The sequence below is a fragment of the Rhinolophus ferrumequinum genome, chromosome 21 (genome assembly GCF_004115265.2).
Source record: "Rhinolophus ferrumequinum isolate MPI-CBG mRhiFer1 chromosome 21, mRhiFer1_v1.p, whole genome shotgun sequence".
NCBI classification, from domain to species: Eukaryota; Metazoa; Chordata; class Mammalia; order Chiroptera; family Rhinolophidae; genus Rhinolophus; species Rhinolophus ferrumequinum.
The window spans coordinates 49,985,162-50,003,596 of record NC_046304.1 but is presented as its reverse complement, the minus strand read 5'-3'; the positions used below and the strand labels follow the sequence as shown (position 1 = coordinate 50,003,596).

At 59.8% G+C, this 18,435-nt stretch overlaps 1 protein-coding gene across 5 annotated transcripts; it reads left to right on the top strand.

The window, feature by feature from the left end:
* Positions 1–189: 189 nt before the first annotated feature.
* GRIN2C (glutamate ionotropic receptor NMDA type subunit 2C) lies at positions 190–16,959 on the top strand. Of its 5 annotated transcripts, none has more exons than XM_033091235.1 (13): positions 190–385; positions 5,222–5,635; positions 7,750–8,348; positions 8,673–8,787; positions 9,746–9,957; positions 10,109–10,274; positions 10,631–10,727; positions 12,044–12,169; positions 12,465–12,694; positions 13,045–13,205; positions 13,750–13,937; positions 14,769–15,001; positions 15,439–16,959. In XM_033091235.1, the coding sequence occupies exons 1-13, from the start codon at positions 323–325 to the stop codon at positions 16,534–16,536; spliced, it is 3,702 nt and encodes a 1,233-aa protein (XP_032947126.1). In that variant the 5' UTR covers positions 190–322; the 3' UTR covers positions 16,537–16,959. The 5 variants fall into 5 exon arrangements, with proteins under 5 accessions (XP_032947126.1, XP_032947124.1, XP_032947127.1 ...); XM_033091233.1 differs by having other exon boundaries at positions 10,631–10,784; positions 15,439–16,958; XM_033091236.1 differs by having other exon boundaries at positions 249–385; positions 5,148–5,635; positions 10,631–10,784; positions 15,439–16,536.
* Positions 16,960–18,435: the final 1,476 nt, after the last annotated feature.

Genomic DNA, 18,435 nt, shown 5'->3' with positions numbered 1-18,435 from the left:
GAGGAGGTGCTGGAGGAGCGCGGGTGCGGGCAGCGAGGCGGGCGGGCCGGGGCGGGGCGGAGGCGGTGGGCCCCGGGTGGGGCGGGCAGCGCGGGCGGCGGCGAGCGCTCCGCCACAGCCGGCTGGCTAGTCCCGGGAGCCAGAGGCGCGGCGCTCAGCCCGGGACGGAGCTGGGCACCGAGCGGGCCTCGCGAGGGGCGCGGGGGCGGGCCCAGCCCAGCGCGCCAGGCAGCGCCACGGACACCGGCCCCGTAGCGCCCCCGGCTCAGGAGCCCCCCGAGCTAACAGAACGCGCCAGCGCGCGAAGCCGAGGCTCCGGGACATGCACCGCACGGGAGGCGGCCGGCGCGGACTCTGGGCGCTGGCGCAGCGCCCCTTCCTCCCGGTGAGTGGCGGGCTGCGAACTGGGGGCGCAAACTTCGCCAAGTTGGGGCTGGTCTTGGGCACCGAGCGGGCAAGGACGGCGGAGACAGACGGGGGACACCCGGGGAGAGTCGGGCCAGCGCAGAAGGAGGGGCCAGCGGGGCACCCGGACCCTAGGCGACCGGGCCTGGGGTTTGGACCCGGACGGGTGGAGAGGAGGCGAGGAAGAGAGACTGAGGTGACAGGCGCGCGGCGGATGCGAGCGAAGGACGCGGGCGAGGCGCCCAAGATGTTGGTCTCCCGGGTCCCGGAGCCCTCCAGCTCCTTCGCCTGGCGCGGTGGCAGCATGGGGGAAGGGGCGGTGCGGGGACTCCGGGGTCTGGGCTGCCGGACCCCCCAACTGTTGCTGCTGGAAGCCGCTAGGGCGGGGAGTGGGGGTCGCCGCTGGGTTCCGCCAGAGCGAAGGGGGCTGAAGCGGGCACTAAGCAGGACGAAGGGAGCTGTGAGTGGCTCCAGGAGCCCGGCCCCCTGGCTCCGGGAGGTTGGCTGAGCACCTACGGCGCGCGTACGCCTTCACACCCCCACCCCTTTACCAGCTGTGAGCCCCCCCAGGCCCTCCCCTCCCAGCCCTTCTCCTTCCGGTACTCCTCCAAGCTTGACGCTCCTTCCTCTGATCCCAGGGAATCAGCGCAGGCTTCACGCGGTGGTGGGATCTTCCCAAATTCTGAGCCTGTGCCGGGCGGACCCAGGCTCCGAGAACGCGAAAGGAAGGGTGGGCGGAGAGGGCCCTGAGAGAGCCGTGAGCCCCACCCCCCCACACACACCCGGGCGCTGGGCCCTGGCTGCCACACCAGCGGATTGCCCTGGTCTCCCGGGGCTTCGACCACGATCCCCGACGGCGGGGAAGGGAAAGCCGAGCCCCCTGCTGCAGAAGGCGGGTCGTGCCTAGGTATAGGTGGGTAGGGCTGGGGACATGCGAAGGCAGACGCATGTAGTGGCCAGAAAATCCCCAAGGGTGCGTCCCCTGACCCATCCAAAGGTCCTGCTAGGTGAGGAAAGCGGGAATTTCCGCCTGGCCCTGTGCTCACCCCAGTGGTCCACCCTGGTTCCTAGTCCTGCTCGCCCAACGGGACTTCTGGCTCGATCCCCCAAGACCTCCAATGGTGGCACTGCCTTGGCTCTGTTCCCAACCTGGAGCCATGGGGAAAACGAGGGAAGGAACTTATTTGGGCCTCGTCTGCTTTGTCTGCTCTGTGTCCGTGTAGTTTCTGGCTGTGCCAGTCTGTTTGAGTCTGTTTCTAAACTCCATACTAGGAATTTGAATAGAAACGTGAAGGAGATCGGCCAGAAACCGGACTCCAAGGTTTACTCCAGGCCCTAGGGCAGGCCTGGGCTGTACCCCGCCCACAGCCCCACCTGCCAGGAGAGCTACTCCCCCTACCCCACCCTCGGGGCTTGCAGTGGTGATTCAGCTTGGGGGAGTAGGGATGGGGGCCTAGGAGCCCGTGACCCCGCAAGGGGTAGCAGCACTGTGGGGGGTGCGGACTACGTGGTGCCCAATTTGGCCGCCAGGAGGCGTGGCGCGGGTCCCCGCGCGTCTGGAGTGGCAGCCTCTGCCGCCGGCCGCCGCATCGCGAGTGTCCTTGAGCTCCTTGAGCCGCGAGTGACGATGGTTCGCTCCGCTTGCGCCCCGTCCTCCTGCGAGGGGAGCCTGATGCTATGTTCCCTATGAATTATTTATCGCCGGCCTAAAAATACCCCGAACTTCACAGCCCGAGTGTAAGAGATTCCTGTCGAGGGGAGGGGGCGGGGCACCCCCTGCACCCCCCGGAGGAGCAGAGCTGAATCAGCCAGGAGGCTGGGAGTAGGTCTTGGGAAGGAGACTTCTGTGCTGGTAACAGTGGGGGTTCAAATGGAAGGGCGGTCTTCTCCCCTGACGCTTGTGTTTGGGTTTTGGCTCCGCAGTGGCAAGGGAGGGAAACCCGACGGCAAAGCAGAGGCTGCTCACCGAAAGGGTAGTGGGTCTTCAAACAGCCGGGGCCCTCCGCTACCGCTCCCCAGAAGCAGCATGGACTGGTGGGCTCCTGGCCTGGCAAAGCGGGGAGCCATCATTGTCTGGTGTGTGTGTGTGTGTGTGTGTGTGTGTGTGTGTACACACGTAGGTACGTTGATGTGCCGGAGCCTGCCTGAGATTGGGGGAGCCAGGGTGAGAGGGAGAGAAGAACCCTAAGCACGTGCTGGTGCGCAGGCCAGTTAAGGTGATGCTGGGTATCCCCTGGAACTGACCATCGGCACCCTCCTCTGGGCCATTATGGGGTCCATGTGTTCATTAAACATTAACTTAGTGCGTTTGTGAAAGGGGTGGGCCACATATGGATGGCAGGGGTCTCTTAGACAACAGTCCACTGTGGGGTCGGGCCTCACTAAGGGGGCAAATACAACACGACCACCTCAGAGGCATAGCCTGGAGCTCCCCCACCCAAGAGAGGTGGCGGAGGGATGGGAAGAAGTGCACCTGGCCTAGGGCCCTACCTAGACTCTGTTTTCTCACCCCAGGTGTTCTGAGCCAGGATAGACCAAGGCAGGTGCCCTGTGGGAGAGGGATTTAGGCTGGGCTCTGAAAATTCTGGAATTTTGTCTTATGGACAAGAGGGAGGCAGTGGGAAGAGGATGTTCCAGCGTGAAGGAACAGCAGAGCAAAAGCCTGCAGATGAGGACAGTGGGGGTTGTCTGGCCACTCGACTGGCAGGAGAGGGGGTCCACAGAGAGGACAAGTGGGTGCAGTCAGGATAGGTGGAGCCCTGTCCATGGGACCAAGGTGTCTGGCCTGCATTTGTGGACACGAGAAAGCAGCTGTTTTAGGACGGGTACTGTGGCCAGTGGGGCAGGTGGGGTGGGAGGATGGGAGGTGGAGAGGTGGGAGGCCAGAGGGAGGGGTGAGTGGGAGATTGCATTGGGCCAGGGCGTGGTATGACCCACCTGGCCTTTGGGGGAGGCTGAGTGCCACACAGTGACAATCTCCTTGAATCCGCCTATTGCTGTTTGCCGCTCAGACTTGCCTGATTGGGGCACCCCCTCCAGAGGTTTTCTGTGATCACTCCTGGTGAGAGGTACACCCAGCCTCAACTTCCTCTGCAATCTGAGAGGACACCTTCCCATGAGACAGCGTCTTTGGGGCAGTGCCCTTGGAGTTGAGGGAGGGCTTGGGTCCTTCATCTAGAGTCCTGTGGTCCAAAAGAAACAAAATAAGAGCTGCTCGTGTCCTTTAGAATTTTCTAGTAGCCACATTAGAAAAAGTAAAAAGAAACAGGTGAACTTTAATAGTATATTTTGTCTAACTCAGTGTATCTAAAATATTATTTTTTCTACATGTGATCTATATAAAATAGTGAGACATTTTTTTCTTTCTTTTTTTCTTACTAAGCCTTCAATATCCAGTGTGTATTTTACGCTTACAGCATATCTTGATGAGCCACATTTCTAGCAGAGGTGGGGAGGCTGGGGCTTCCCAGAGGGCAGGGAACCTGCAGGGATTGGAGGTGCGGGCAGGGGTGAGCACGACAATGCCCTTTGCAGGTGTAACTGTGATCCCTGATTGATGGTGGGTGAACATGGTGTCTGTAGCGTGGCATACTTAGGTCCCATCCTAGACTCACCCATGTCTCCGGGCTGACCTCTCAAGGCGGTGTACCAGGAAACCACACCTGGGGGGTGGGGGGGACAGATTTCAAAGGCACCGAAATGAGTGCCGTATTCCCTCCTCTGCTCCAAATCCTGTCTTCTCTGCCTGAAATTAAACCAGGCCCACCCTGGTCCCTCTTTAGCTCTCCCCTGTTCAGAAGTTTTGTCGGGGATGTGATGAAGATGGGGAGGACAGGAAAGCTGTGCCCAATGGCCTGCTGGGAGGGAGAGCTACGTCAGTGGGCAGCACTCACCTGGCTCATGGTCCCAACCCAAAGCAATGACATTCGTTTAGCAGGGATACACGGCAAGCCTTGGGGTTAGTTTAGAAAAGATCCCACACACCAACAATGGCCTAGGGAAGCAGCTCAGGTGTAAGAGAGCGACCCCAAGTCCTGCACAGGTCACTGTGTCACACTCCTGCTGTAAAAGAGCTGCTGCTGATTGGGGCCATAGGGGGAAGTGTAGGGATGTCCAGTGCCCAGGAGGAGGGCGCTCGGTGCCAGGCAGGGCCATGCAAGCTCAGTTTAGGTTCAGTTAGAATGGAGCATCGGGGCAGGGGGCTGCCTTCCTTCACCTGGCTGAGGGGCTGCCACCTGTGGGATTAGGACGCTGGTAACAGTGAGTAGCCCTCACGTTGCTGTGGAGTTGGTCCTGTGAGTACTGCAGGCAAGGAAATGTGGCTCAGAGAAAATGAGCAACTTCCCCCAAGATCACACAGCTAGTAAGTGGCAGAACTGGGACGTGAACTTGGATCTATCCAACTCAAATCCATACATTTGGACACCAGACTGGCATTTTCAGTGTACCTTCCTCAGGCAGAACCCAGATGGATGAGTTTCTAAAGGGCTGATCTTTCTAGCTAAGTGTGCCGTTCAATAGGCAAATGGAAGGAATGAGCACCTATGGTGGCTCGTGTTCTTCCCAGCCCCTGCCCTCGGGGCTGCCCTTGGGATGCTCAGCTAATCTCTCTGTCTCTTTCTCTTTGTCTGTCTGTGTCTGTCTGTCTGTCTGTCTCTCTCTCTGCCTCTTTTTGTGGAGGGAGGTTTCCCTCTTTTCTCTTTCATCCTCCGGATGTGTGTTCCTCTGACTCTGGCCTTCAGCTCCTGTCTGTCTGTGCATCTTTTCTCTCCGTGCCTCTGTCTCCCTCCCTGTGCCTGTCCTGATCTCTCTGCAGGACCCTCCAGTGGACATGGGTGGGGCCCTGGGGCCAGCCCTGCTGCTCGCCTCGCTCCTCGGTGCCTGGGCAGGGCTGGGCCCGGGGCAGGGCGAGCAGACTGTGACGGTGGCCGTGGTGTTTGGCAGCTCGGGGCCGCTGCAGGCCCAGGCCCGGACCCGCCTCACCCCCCAGAGCTTCCTGGACCTGCCCTTGGAGATCCAGCCGCTCACTGTGGGGGTCAACAACACCAACCCCAGCAGCCTCCTCACGCAGATCTGTGGGCTCCTGGGAGCTGCCCGTGTCCATGGCATCGTCTTTGAGGACAACGTGGGCACGGAGGCCGTGGCCCAGATTCTTGACTTCATCTCCTCCCAGACTCACGTGCCCGTCCTCAGCATCAGTGGCGGCTCCGCTGTGGTCCTCACCCCCAAGGTGCCCGTCTAAACTCAGGTCCCCTAGTCCCTTGGGCCTGGAGCCAAACTGGGGCTGGGGGAGTGGGGCTGAGTCTGGGCCAGGGAGAGACTTAGGTCCTGGGAAGCTGGGTTTGGGTGGGACCCACAGGCAGGTGGGGACTAAGGGCGTGACATGGGTGAGGCAGGAGAAGGCTGTGGGCTTGATGTTCTAGAAGATGCATTTTCTGGGCTGCTTTCACATTTGTGTCTGGATGAAAGGTGGGCAGCTGGCAAGCCCACCTCTGGCTGTGGTAGCAGCCCTGGCCCACCTTCTCTCTGCTTCTCTGGCCTTCCTTGGTCAGGCTCCAGACCCAGGGGTAGACGGCCAGGCTCGGCGTGGGATCTGATGTACTCAGCCTGCAGGGAGAGCATCCAGGGGCCGTCACTTTCTGAGGCATAGGGGAGGCATGTTCTCACAGAGCCTATATCCTGTGGGGAGAATATTCTAAACACAGATTCATCTGCGATCACAACTAGAATGAGTGTTCTGAAGGAAAAACACAGGATGCCACCAGAAAGTCAAACGGGGCCCCCGTCTGGGTAGGGGTTTAGTTGTTCAGAGATGTCTTAAAATGATCGTGAAGCTGAGATCTGGAGGATAAGGGGAGCTGGTATGTGGTGTGTGTGTGTGTGATGGAGTGTTCCAGGCAGAGGGAGCAGGTGGTGTGAACACCCTGAGATGGGAAGAAGCCCCGAGTTTTTGAGGAACAGAGAGAAACCTGGAGAGGGAAGTGGGGTCCCAACTACATCAAAAGACATTTGGGTTTTACCCTCAGTAAGTGGGGAGCCAAAGAAGGTGTTCAGGGGTGACTAATTTGCCTGTCTTTTATGCTTATATTTTTATTTCATAAAGATTTTTATTTTATTTTATGGAGATTATTATTTTATGGAGACTTTTGAACACACATAGAAGTAGAAGAGTATAATGACTTCATGTACCCCCATCCACCCTGACTGACCCTGCCCCATCCCCACCCCCACCCAGTTCCCCCTCTTCTGTGTTATTTTGAAGCAAAGCACAGACATCCTGTTATTCCATCCATCAATAGTTCTGTGTGTATCTCTAGCAGATGAGGACTTAAAAAAACCCACCATATATTATCATATCTAAACAAAAAATAAAAATGCCTTAACATCATCAGATATCCAGCCACCATTCAAAATTTCCCCATTGTCTCATAAATGTCACAGATGCTTATTTTTAAGTTTGTTTGCTTAAATCAGGGGCCAAAGTAGGTTCGTTCCCACATGACAATTGGTTGATACAGCTTCTGAGTTTAAGTCTCTAGGCTCTTCCTCCATCTCTCTTTTTTTCTAGCAATTGTTTGTTGAAGGAACTGAGTTATCTGTCCTGTATTGTTTTTCCAGATTTGCTTTATTCTTCTTTTTTTAATTATTGGGACAGTAGCAGTATGGTGACATCTTGGAGGGGATGCAGTAGCAGCAGGGAGCCCACAGTTAGGAGTGGTTTGCATTAAGCCCAGGCTCGAGCTGGCAGTACCCTGGGCATTTGTGGTGGCGGAAGTGGAGAAGGAGGAACTTTCTCATCGCCAGGGCTCTGTGGAGAATGGTGATTTTGGGCCCGACATTAGCTCCCACAACGGTGGTTCTCCACGCTCACAGTGTTTTAGAAAAACACTAGAGTCCAGCGTCCCATCTCTAAGATTCCAATTCAGCTGATCTGGGGCAGCGCTTCCCAAACTAGAATCACCTGAAGAGCTTGTTGGAATACAGATTCCCGGGCGCCATCCCCAGATTCTGATCCCGTATGTGTGCGATGCGCCCAGCATCTGCATTTCCAACAAGCTCCCAGGTGACGGTAATGCTGTGCTCCAGCACTGGTCGGGTGGGGGCCCTGCATGAGTATTTTAAAAAGCTCTCCAAGTCATCTAACGGGTGGCAGCGGTTAGAAAGCACGTCGGGGTCGGGGGGAAGGTGTAGTGGGGCGGGGGCTCCTGGGACGCCCAGCGTCTTCCAACGCAAGGACGTCTGGAGGCTGACCGAGGGGGCTGAAGTTGGGGCGGGGGCGCGGGGCGGGACTCGCTTGGCCCCGCCCCCGCTCAGGCCCCGCCCCGTCCCCGTCCCTGTCCCCAGGAGCCGGGCTCCGCCTTCCTGCAGTTAGGCGTGTCCCTGGAGCAGCAGCTGCGGGTGCTGTTCAAGGTGCTGGAGGAGTATGACTGGAGCGCGTTCGCCGTGATCACCAGCCTGCACCCGGGCCACGGCCTCTTCCTCGAGGGCGTGCGCGCCGTCGCCGACGCCAGCCACATGGGCTGGCGGCTGCTGGATGTGCTCACGCTGGAGCTGGGCCCCGGAGGAACGCGCGCGCGCACCCAGCGTCTGCTGCGCCAGGTCGATGCCCCGGTGCTGGTGGCCTACTGCTCACGCGAGGAGGCCGAGGTGCTCTTCGCCGAGGCGGCGCAGGCCGGCCTGGTGGGGCCTGGGCACGTGTGGTTGGTGCCCAGCCTGGCACTGGGCAGCACTGACGCGCCCCCCGCCGTCTTTCCTGTGGGCCTCATCAGTGTCGTGACCGAGAGCTGGCGCCTTAGCCTGCGCCAGAAGGTTCGCGACGGCGTTGCCATCCTGGCCCTGGGTGCCCACGGTTACCAGCGCCAGCATGGCGCCCTGCCTGCCCCGGCTGGGAACTGCGTCAGTCACCCTGGGCCCGTCAGCCCTGCCCGGGAGGCCTTCTACAGGTGGGCACCTGCCCAGGGCACGTGAGTAAGGGGGAGTGAGCTTCAGGGGACCTGGGTATCAGCCAGCTTGGACTCATTAGCTACACCCCCCAGCAGCTGTGTGCCTGGGTCCCAGTGACTTCATCTCTCTGGGCCTTAGTTTCTTCATCTGAAAACAGATCAGGTGAGGATTGTAGGGGACAGCACAGGGAAACAAGAGTGAGTACAGGATAAATGCTCCCTGTTGTCGGTTGTGAACCAGGAAGTGGGGTAGAGGCTTTCCGGTCCTGGGCAGGGCTGCAGGCAGGGCTAAGGGGACAACCTGACTCCTCCCCCTGCTTGCAGACACCTACTGAATGTCACCTGGGAGGGCCGAGACTTCTCCTTCAGCCCTGGTGGGTACCTGGTGCAGCCCACAATGGTTGTGATCGCCCTCAACCGGCACCGCCTATGGGAGATGGTGAGAAGGGGGTGAGCCCGGGGGCCCTGTTTCCTCTCATTTTGTCCCCAGCCCCTCTTGTGCCCACAGCTGAGCAGAGAGTCCCTTCTGTCCTTTACTCAGCCCTTCATCCTTCAGTTCTCAGCTGAAACATCTCCAATGGGAAGCCTTCCAGGTCCCCCAGGTTGGGTGAAGCACCTCAGCTCTGGGCTCCCACAACACCCTGGCCTCCCTCCACTACAGAACTTATCAAGCTGTCTTATCACAGAGTCCTGCTCCCGGAGGAGTAACCCACAGCTGTGCTGGCCAGGCGGGCATATAAATAAATAGAATTTGGGGAGATTGGTGCTTGAGTAGAGATGTGTGCAAAGTATTAGGGGAGTAGAATGGAGGGGCAGGAATTAGTTCTGCCTTCAAAGGAGGAAACTGGGGAAGGCTTCACAGAAGTTGGGACGTTTGGGCTGGGCTGTGGAGGGTTGAGTAGGAGCTCACCAGGAAGAGATACTAACCTGGTATGGACAGAAGGGCAGGAAGGTTTGGGGCAATTTTATGTGATGTATTTGGGGGTGTGGAAACGGAGGAAGAAAGGTGGAATATGGCGGTAATTGGACCTGAATGTGAAGGACCTTTGAGTGCTTGCTAAGGACTTTATACTGAGGTCGGGAAAACGAGTATGGTGACAGACTCAGGTGTGGGCTCTAGGGAGGTGCCGTGGGCTAGGAACAGTGTGGAGGCTGGATTGGGAAGTGCAGGGATGGGAGCCGGGGAGGAGGCTGCAGGCCCCCTGCCTCCTGGCCCCGGCCCTGACTCTCCTCTTCTCCAAATGCTCCCATCCCAGGCCCTGCTCTGTCCTGCTCCATGCATCCCTAGCTGTGGGAGGGGGATTCTTGACCCTGACGGGTCTCACCCAGAGGCCCCACTTAGAGGGTGGGAGTAGAAGGGGTAGAGGTACCCGGCTGAGGCTGGTTGCCCTCTGCAGGTGGGGCGCTGGGACCGTGGCATCCTGCACATGAAGTACCCAGTGTGGCCTCGCTACAGCGCCTCCCTGCAGCCCGTGGTGGACAGCCGGCACCTGACAGTGGCCACACTGGAAGAGCGGCCCTTCGTCATTGTGGAGAGCCCCGACCCTGGCACAGGCGGCTGCGTGCCCAACACCGTGCCCTGCCGCAGGCAGAGCAACCACACCTTCAGGTTGGTGAGAACACACGGGAGGCCACTGTGAGCCATGTGCTGCTGTGTGATGGCAGGTGTTGCGCGTGTCCTGTGCTTGGCTATGGGGGTGGGTCCACGTGCCAGGTGGGAGGAGCTGCTGGCTCTGACTCCGGTGGTCTCTTGGTGGCAGCAGCGGTGACACAGCCCCCTATACCAAGCTCTGCTGTAAGGGCTTCTGCATTGACATTCTCAAGAAGTTAGCCAGGGTGGTCAAGTTCTCTTACGACCTGTACCTGGTGACGAACGGCAAGCATGGCAAGAGGGTGCGCGGCGTATGGAACGGCATGATCGGGGAGGTAGGCCTGCCCCCGAGGGCCACCTGAGCCCGCCTGCCAGCCCACCTGCTGGCCGGGGTCCACGCATCACTTAGCCACCCCAGCTGTCCCTAAGGCGTTTCCCTTGTGCTGGGGATCAGTCAGAGTGGGACCCAGGCCCAGCCCCTAAGGGTCTCCCAGCTGACAGAGGAGATTGGCTTGTCACCGGAGATGCCCCCTGGGCTGGTCAGCACTGAAAGTGGAACTCTGAGGACCCCTGGTGGGAACAAATGACTCAGCAGTGGGTGCTGGACGGGGTGCCAGGAGGAGGCTGGGGAGAGCGCTCCAGCGTGTGGGAGCCCCTCCTTCAATCTGGGCTGGACCCCCACGGTCCTCAGGTGTACTACAAGCGGGCAGACATGGCCATCGGCTCCCTCACTATCAACGAGGAGCGCTCCGAGATCGTGGACTTCTCCGTGCCCTTCGTGGAGACGGGTATCAGTGTGATGGTGGCGCGCAGCAATGGCACCGTGTCCCCCTCAGCCTTTCTGGGTGCGGCTCGGGTGGGCAGGGATGGCTCTGGGGCAGGCAGAGGGACCCACAATGTGCATGCTGGAGCTTGGGTTGAGCTGGGGAGCTTGGCGTGGGCCCTCAGAGAGCAAGCACAGCAGCCATGGGTACTTCTGAGCCTGGGCATTGAGTAAGGGTGGGGACAGACGGGGAGTGGGATAAACGGTGATGCCATTTTGAGGGACGAGGAAACCAGTAAGGCAGGCTGGCTTCAGGACGTGCCTCGTGGGCTGGGCAGCAGCACAGGGGAAGAAGCTCCTTGGGGAATTGGGGTAGCTCACCCAGAGCATGGGAAATGGTGCTAGTTTCTGACTTGATTAGGAAGTCAACATTTGTAGGGCAGCCCCTTGTGCCAGGCCCCGCAAAAGGTCCTGGCCTTCCCAGAGCGTCCAGTCGGGAGGTCAAGTTGGGACTTGCAATGTGGGGTTGAACAGAGAGCGGTGAGTATGGGCTAGAGGAGGGAATCCCGGCTCTGCTCCTTTCTGCTGTGTGGCTTTTGGGAAGGCACTGAACCTCTCTGAGCAGGGCTCCTCAGCCACAGGGAAGACAGCAAAACTCCACTTCATAGATGGGCATCTTCTCAAATAAGCAAGTGCTGACCTTAGTCAGGGAGACTGAAACCACTTGTCAGAGACCTCAGCACAGTCTCCCAGCTCCTCGGGCCTCGGTTTCTGTGTCAGTAGCTTGAGGAGCAAGACTTGGCCTCAGAGGCTATGATTCCAGGCAGAACAAAGCAGCGCATCCATGCCAGGCCAGGCATGGGAGTTCCAGAACAGGGGTGTGGTCGGCAGGGCTTGCTGGTGAGCAGGGAGAGGAGGATGGAGAAAAGTCCTTGGGCTTGCTGATATGTGGGCTTAGGCTCAAGGGGTGGAGAGGGAAACCGGATAGAGGCAGGGGGATGGGAGACGGGGAAGGAGTGTGGGTGTAGACCTTTCTGTGAAAGGAAGTGGAGGGGAGAGAAGGTGAATGAGAGCCAGGGGAGGAGTGAAGTGGAAGGGAGGTCCTAGGATGGGCTGATGGGACCCTGTCCCAGGGCAGATGTGAGGGGGAGACCAAAAATGCTGGAGGGCCTGACCTCCCCTGGGGGTGGGGGCTCTCCTGGGGCTCTGCAGCTCTGCTCAGTCCATGGGGCCAATGGGCCCTACTTTGACCACACAGACCCATCTCTCTGCACCCAGCTCTCTGGGCTGTGGGTGAGAGGAGCAGCGTGGAGGCCTCTGAGCCCCTCCCTCTGTTCCCAGAACCCTACAGCCCCTCCGTGTGGGTGATGATGTTTGTCATGTGCCTCACCGTGGTGGCCATCACCGTCTTCATGTTTGAGTACTTCAGCCCCGTCAGCTACAACCAGAACCTCACCAGCGGCAAGAGTGAGCTCTCCCCGGGGCCTGGGAGGAGGAAGCTGGGTGGGAGCACCCGGAGGAGTGGGGTCAGGGCCCCAGGGGCCCTTTGGAGAAGGCCAGAGCCTTTTCACAACATAGGGCGGGGAATCAGATGCACGAGAGAGAAACAAGGTGAGTTGATTTGCCCTGGAGTGGGGACGGCCTGGGAGGGGGTCCCCACGTAGGCAGAGTGGGGATAGGAGCTGTGGAGTCGGGTGGGCTGAGGTCTGAGCCCCTGTGTTCTGGACAAGAGGAGCCCCAGCGTCTATTCTCTCGCCCCCAGAGTCCGGGGGCCCGTCCTTCACCATTGGCAAGTCTGTGTGGCTGCTGTGGGCGCTGGTCTTCAACAACTCGGTGCCCATCGAGAACCCCCGGGGCACCACCAGCAAGATCATGGTTCTGGTGTGGGCCTTCTTCGCCGTCATCTTCCTCGCCAGCTACACCGCCAATTTGGCCGCCTTCATGATTCAGGAGCAGTACATCGACACCGTGTCTGGGCTCAGTGACAAGAAGGTTCTAGGGCCACAGCTGGGGAGACCAAGGGCAGGAACAGGTCTTGGGTGGGACACAGGACAATTGGAGTCAGTAGAATTTGAATTGGAGGCCGGAGGAGGAAGGAGCTGGGGAGGCGGGGGCTGGGAGTGGGGCGAGACGGCCCAGGTCCCCTGAATGAACGGCCCTGGGTAAGTCTCTCCTTACCGTGGCCTCCGTTTCCCCATTTGTAACACAGGAGTGGCCTGGACAGAATCTAAGGTCATTCTGCTCTCACTATGCAAGTGCAGACTGTGGGGGTGGGGTCGGGGTGAGACAATGCCCGGAAGGTTGGGCGAAGGGTCACAAATGGCGCTGCCCTCTGTCTGCAGTTTCAGCGGCCTCAGGATCAATACCCACCCTTCCGCTTCGGCACCGTGCCCAATGGCAGCACAGAGCGGAACATCCGCAGCAACTACCGTGACATGCACAGTCACATGGTCAAGTTCAACCAGCGCTCGGTGGAGGACGCACTCACCAGCCTCAAGATGGGGTGGGTCAGCCCTGCACGTACCTTCTGTCTCTACTCACATGTCTCCCTGGTGACCAGCCTCCGCTCTGTCCCTTCCTGAGAAACCCAAGGTGGGGACAGTGAGGCTGGGCTGTCCTGGGGAGACTCCTGGTGGGTCTCCTGGGGGCAAGGGGGGAGGAGGTCTTAGGGCAGAGTGAAGCTTGCAGCAAAAATGGAGCCCCACCATGCGATCCGGAGGTGCAGCTGTGGTGTTGACCAGGTTCAGCTTTGCCCGAGGTGGTAGCTGTGACCTTTTTAGGGTCTTAGGGGCAAGGAGGGTTGGGCAGAGAGGGTGTGTCCTCTGGGGGCAGAGTCCCCTGGCCTCTCTGAGGAGGAGGTGGGGTCCCCAAGCTATGAGAGGGGCTCTTCTCTGCATCCAGGACCCAAGGGAACCAGAGAAGGCTCTGCCCATCCCTCCCTCCTGGGTGCTGCCCAGCGGGCTCATGTGGCCCAGATCCCAGTAGGCCCCAGGTTTGGTGTCCCTACCCCACGTGATCCCTGGCCTGAGGGCTCCGCCTGTCCCTAGGAAGCTGGACGCCTTCATCTATGATGCTGCTGTTCTCAACTACATGGCGGGCAAGGACGAAGGCTGCAAGCTGGTCACCATTGGCTCTGGCAAGGTCTTTGCCACTACCGGCTACGGCATCGCCATGCAGAAGGACTCCCACTGGAAGCGGGCCATAGACCTGGCGCTCCTGCAGTTCCTGGGGGACGGTGGGTGCTGCTGCTGGGGGAGGGCCCATGGTCAGACGGCTGCCCGATGGCTGCTGAGCAGCTCACCGTCCTGAGCCCCCAGGGCCTGTGGGCAGGGAGAGGTCTGTGGGGTGAGAGGTTGGGGCAGTGTGTGTGTGTGGGGGCATTTGAAGGGGGAGACCTGATGAGACAAGATGAGTTTGCCAGGAGGGAGTCGGAAATAGGACTGGGGGTTCCTGAAGGCCAGGAAGACAGGACGAGCTCAGGCCACATGGTGGGGGTTGAGGGGGCGTTGAACTCCTTTTTCTCTTTTTCCACCTTGAGATTACCTGGGGTAGTGCCAAGGGCCTGCCCAGTCAGAGCCTGGGCCCAGGCTTGCCTGTGTGAGGGGTCCTGCTGGGCCTGCCCCCAAAATGCAGAAGAGCTTTGAGTTTCGAGTTCCAACCCTATTAGATAAGTAATGGTCTGATTTCGCATCAGTACCATAGAGTAACAATGGTGATGACAGTGAAGGGGCTTGTGGCCTCCTCGGGGCCCAGGCCTTCAGTCTGTGTGCCCAGCTCCGTGCCTGGCATGTAGGGGATCGATACGTGTTAGACGAATAAAAGAATGATAACATTTACCCAGTCAGCAAGCTTCTAAGGGGCACGTGGGAGTGGGTATGTCGAAGGCTGGCATCGCCCACCCGAGCCCCCACTCTGCTTTCCTTTCTTTCTGCTCATTGACACCCTCCACACCCATCGTGCCCTGTGGGGTCCTACAAAGGGTGGCACCCTGGCTCCAGACCCTACCTCGCTCAAGCCTTGGGTGAGCATTGGGAGGGTCCCTCCTGAGCCAGGTATGCCCCCCCAGGGGAGACACAGAAGCTGGAGACAGTGTGGCTGTCAGGGATCTGCCAGAATGAGAAGAATGAGGTGATGAGCAGCAAGCTGGATATTGACAACATGGCCGGCGTGTTCTACATGCTGCTCGTGGCCATGGGGCTGGCGCTGCTGGTCTTTGCCTGGGAGCACCTGGTCTACTGGAAACTGCGTCACTCAGTGCCCAACACGTCCCGGCTGGACTTCCTGCTGGCCTTCAGCAGGGTAGGTGCCCGCCCCACCCTAGACAGCACCAGCTTTAGGGGCACCAACCCAGATAAGTCAGAGCTAGCCATGGCCCCGGTGACACATGTAAAAACCGAGGGCCCGAGAGGTGGCATGGCCAGCATCACACAGCCAAAGAGAAGCAGAGCCCTTCTCCTACAGGCAGGGCAGCTCTGCAGCCAGGCCGACGCCGACTGGAATCCTCCCTGCCATGCACAAGCTGTGTGACTTTAGAAGGAGTTAACCTCTTGGAGTCTCACGTAGCTGCTCGGTAGACTCCCATCAGCACAGTGCCTGGCACGTAGGCGGCGCTTAACACATGTGAACCGCGCCCTAGGACTTAGAGGTGTCTGGGATGGTGCCTCCGACACCATCGGAGGTGGGCGGGCCCCGAGAGGAGGCTACAGCTCATAGCGTGTGTCCTCCCTGCTGCCCAGGGCATCTACAGCTGCTTCAGCGGAGTGCAGAGTCTGGCCAGCCCTGCGCGGCCACCCAGCCCCGACCTCACGACCAGTTCGGCCCAGGCCAGCGTGCTGAAGATGCTGCAGGCGGCGCGCGACATGGTGACTACGGCGGGCGTGAGCAGCTCTCTGGACCGCGCCACGCGCACCATTGAGAACTGGGGCAGCCGCCGCGCGCCCCCGCCGCCCGCCTGCCGCGGCCCTCGGCCGCCCACGCCTGGCCCGCCCCCCGACCCGACCCCCAAGGGTTGGGGTCCACCAGGCAGGGGCCACGCCGCGCTGGGGCACAGGGCCCCGCGTCCCCTGGGACGCCCCGTGACGCCAGGGTCGCCCCTGACCGACGTCTCCCGGGTGTCGGGCCGGCGGGCCTGGGAGGCGAAGTGGCCGTTGCGGACCTGGCGCGGCGGACGGCACCTCTTGGCTTCTGAGAGGCGCGCGCTCCCGGAGCGCCCCCTGTCGCCCAAACGCTGCCACTATAGCTCCTTCCCTAGAGCCGACCGATTGGGACGCCCCTTCCTCCCGCTCTTCCCAGAGCCCCCGGAGCCCGAGGACCTGCCCCTGCTGGGGCCAGAGCAGCTGGCTCGGAGAGAAGCCCTGCTGCACGCCGCTTGGGCCCGGGGCCCGCGCGCACGCCACTCTTCCCTGCCCAGCTCGGTGGCCGAGGCCTTCGGCCGGCCCAGCTCGCTACCTACAGGGTGTGCCCACCTGTCCTGTGGGAGCTTGGCGCAGGCGCAGTCGATGCGGCTGCCAACTTACAGGGAGGCCTGTCAAGAGGGCGTGTGGGCAGAGGTCCCCGCCTGGCCACACAGACAGCATACCAGCTTCCACACCCATACCCACCTGCCACTTTGCTGGAGGGCTGTCTGCCCTCATCTCCCACCCTGTGCCAGCCACAGCCCCTGGCTCGCTGGGGACTGGGGGCCTCCAAGGCACAGGGGCAGGACTCTGGGGCTGAGCACAGGCTGCAGGGACAATGGGGGGCTGGAAGAGGTCAGAAGCGTGGCCTGTGGGAGGCACGGCTTCCTGGGACCTTGCAGTTGGAGGCGGATCAACAGCTTGGAGTCAGAAGTGTGAGGTGTCAGTTAGTCTGGTTCCTGGCCAGCTGGATTCTCCACCTGGCACTGCCAGGGTTATGGGGAAGGCAAGCTTGGACTTTTCTGACTTCTGTCATGAAATCCTGGCCGTGGGACCCGTGACAGTGTCTTTCATGGTCAGTTCAGTGACCTCAGCAACCTCAGATCCCGGTGTGGGCTCGGTTCTTGCTGTCTTCTTATCATGCAAAGCCCTTCCCACTGAACCTGGAGTCACAGGGCTCGGTGGGGTCCCCTGCCCTGCTGTTAGCCAGTTCCTGGTCATGGTGGCTGGGGGCTCGGTGTGGGAGCACAGAGGCTGGAACTCGGGGTTAGGGCAGGGCTGTGCCACTCCTCGATCTACTGGCTGGAGTTTCTGCTCAGAGTGCTGCGGTATTAAACAAACCTTTTACAACCCACTGATCCTGCTGCCTCATCCTTGGAGGGAGCACATCACAGTCTGTGGGCAATGGGAGTATCCCAGGCAGAGTGCCCACCCAGAGCAGGCGGGCAGCTCCCTCTGGGCGAGTATCTGGGCAGTGAGGCAGAGAGAGGGCTCTGCCAGCAGAAGCCACTTGGTATTCAGCGCCAGTTCCTGCCCACCCTAGTGCCGGATGTGACAAATGTGCTCAGCACGGGGGCTCTGGTGGTGAAGTTCATCCTTCAGTCTCCTTGAAGAGAGGCTGGTGCCAGGGGCTATGGGTGTCCTGCCCTGCCAGGGGCCCATCTGGGAACCTGACAGTGTCATGGTGGAAACGGCAGAGGGAGGTTTACTGTGGGGAGCCTGCTGGCCTCTCCTGGGCCCTGGCCGACTGCATTCTCTACGCTGCACTGGTTCTGGAAGCCTGGCACAGGTGGCTTCCAGCGTCAGGCACAACAGCCTCGCTGGTGCTGGGACTCCTCGGAGAGGAGGTTAGAGAAGCGGCCAGCGTCTCAGTCCTTCATCCATTCGCCCTCTGGGCTGCCAGACCTACCTCCTTTCTCTGTCACATGTCATCAACCATGGACCTGATGGCTCTTGCTTACAATTTTCAATGTTTCCCCATCTGTGATTACATTTAGCTCCCACAATGACTGTGAAGCAAGTACCCATTCTTCCATTCATTCGCACAGTGTGTGTGATTGGTGCCGTCAGACCTTCTTCTAACCGCACAGCGTGTAAAGCCCAAGGCCTTGCTATCCTTGACAAGTTGGGTGAAGCAGGGCAGAAATTAGCTCCGCATAATGGGGAGGAGGCCAGGGAGGGCAGCCGCCGCCCAGGGCGCTTTTCTTCCACAGCCCTCGCTGGTCCCCTCTTCAGTTCTGCAAGGCTCCCCTGCTGGGCTGGGCCATGAATACTAGAAGTTTTTTTGTTTAGTTTTTAGAGCTGAAATGGTAGAGTAAGGGATATTGCTAATACCCCTGCATTCTTGGCTGGAGAGCCTGACTACCCCCAAAATGAGTGGCCCGGTCCATTACAGTCAATTTCATAATCTCTGTCCTATGGAGTTTCATGGACCCGGTCAGGGGGCTCAATCTTAGCTGGTGAGTATGAGTCTAGCTGAGAGCTAGAAGCCAGCACCCTGGAAGGGAGCTTGCTTGGTTACAGCCATTGGTGGCAAGAGGGTTAACTGTTGGCCACCAGCCCCTGACCCCGCATCCTCCCTGGGTCTGAGTGCAGCTCTGGGAGAGAAGGCTGCAGCAGGTGAGGCTGAGGAGTCACAAGGTTCAGGCTGCTCCGCTCAGTGCCCAAGATCATTAATAACCAAGAACTGGAAAGATAATTAAAAGCCCAACGTGGAGCTGAGCCTGCTGCTGCCGGCTCCGAGGAGGGGCCAACCCTGCGCCTGGGCCAGGCTCTTGGCTGCCTGTCCCTTCTCTAGGAATGTATTCTGGGGAGAAGTGAGTCCGTGGGAAGTAGGGG

Coding starts and splice junctions, on each gene's coding strand:
- GRIN2C (XM_033091233.1), top strand. CDS start 323: ATGCACCGCACGGGAGGCGGCCGGCGCGGACTCTGGGCGCTGGCGCAG. Junction 8,788..9,745: donor GGCACCGCCTATGGGAGATG/GTGAGAAGGGGG, acceptor TGCCCTCTGCAG/GTGGGGCGCTGGGACCGTGG. Junction 15,002..15,438: donor TCCTGCTGGCCTTCAGCAGG/GTAGGTGCCCGC, acceptor CCTGCTGCCCAG/GGCATCTACAGCTGCTTCAG.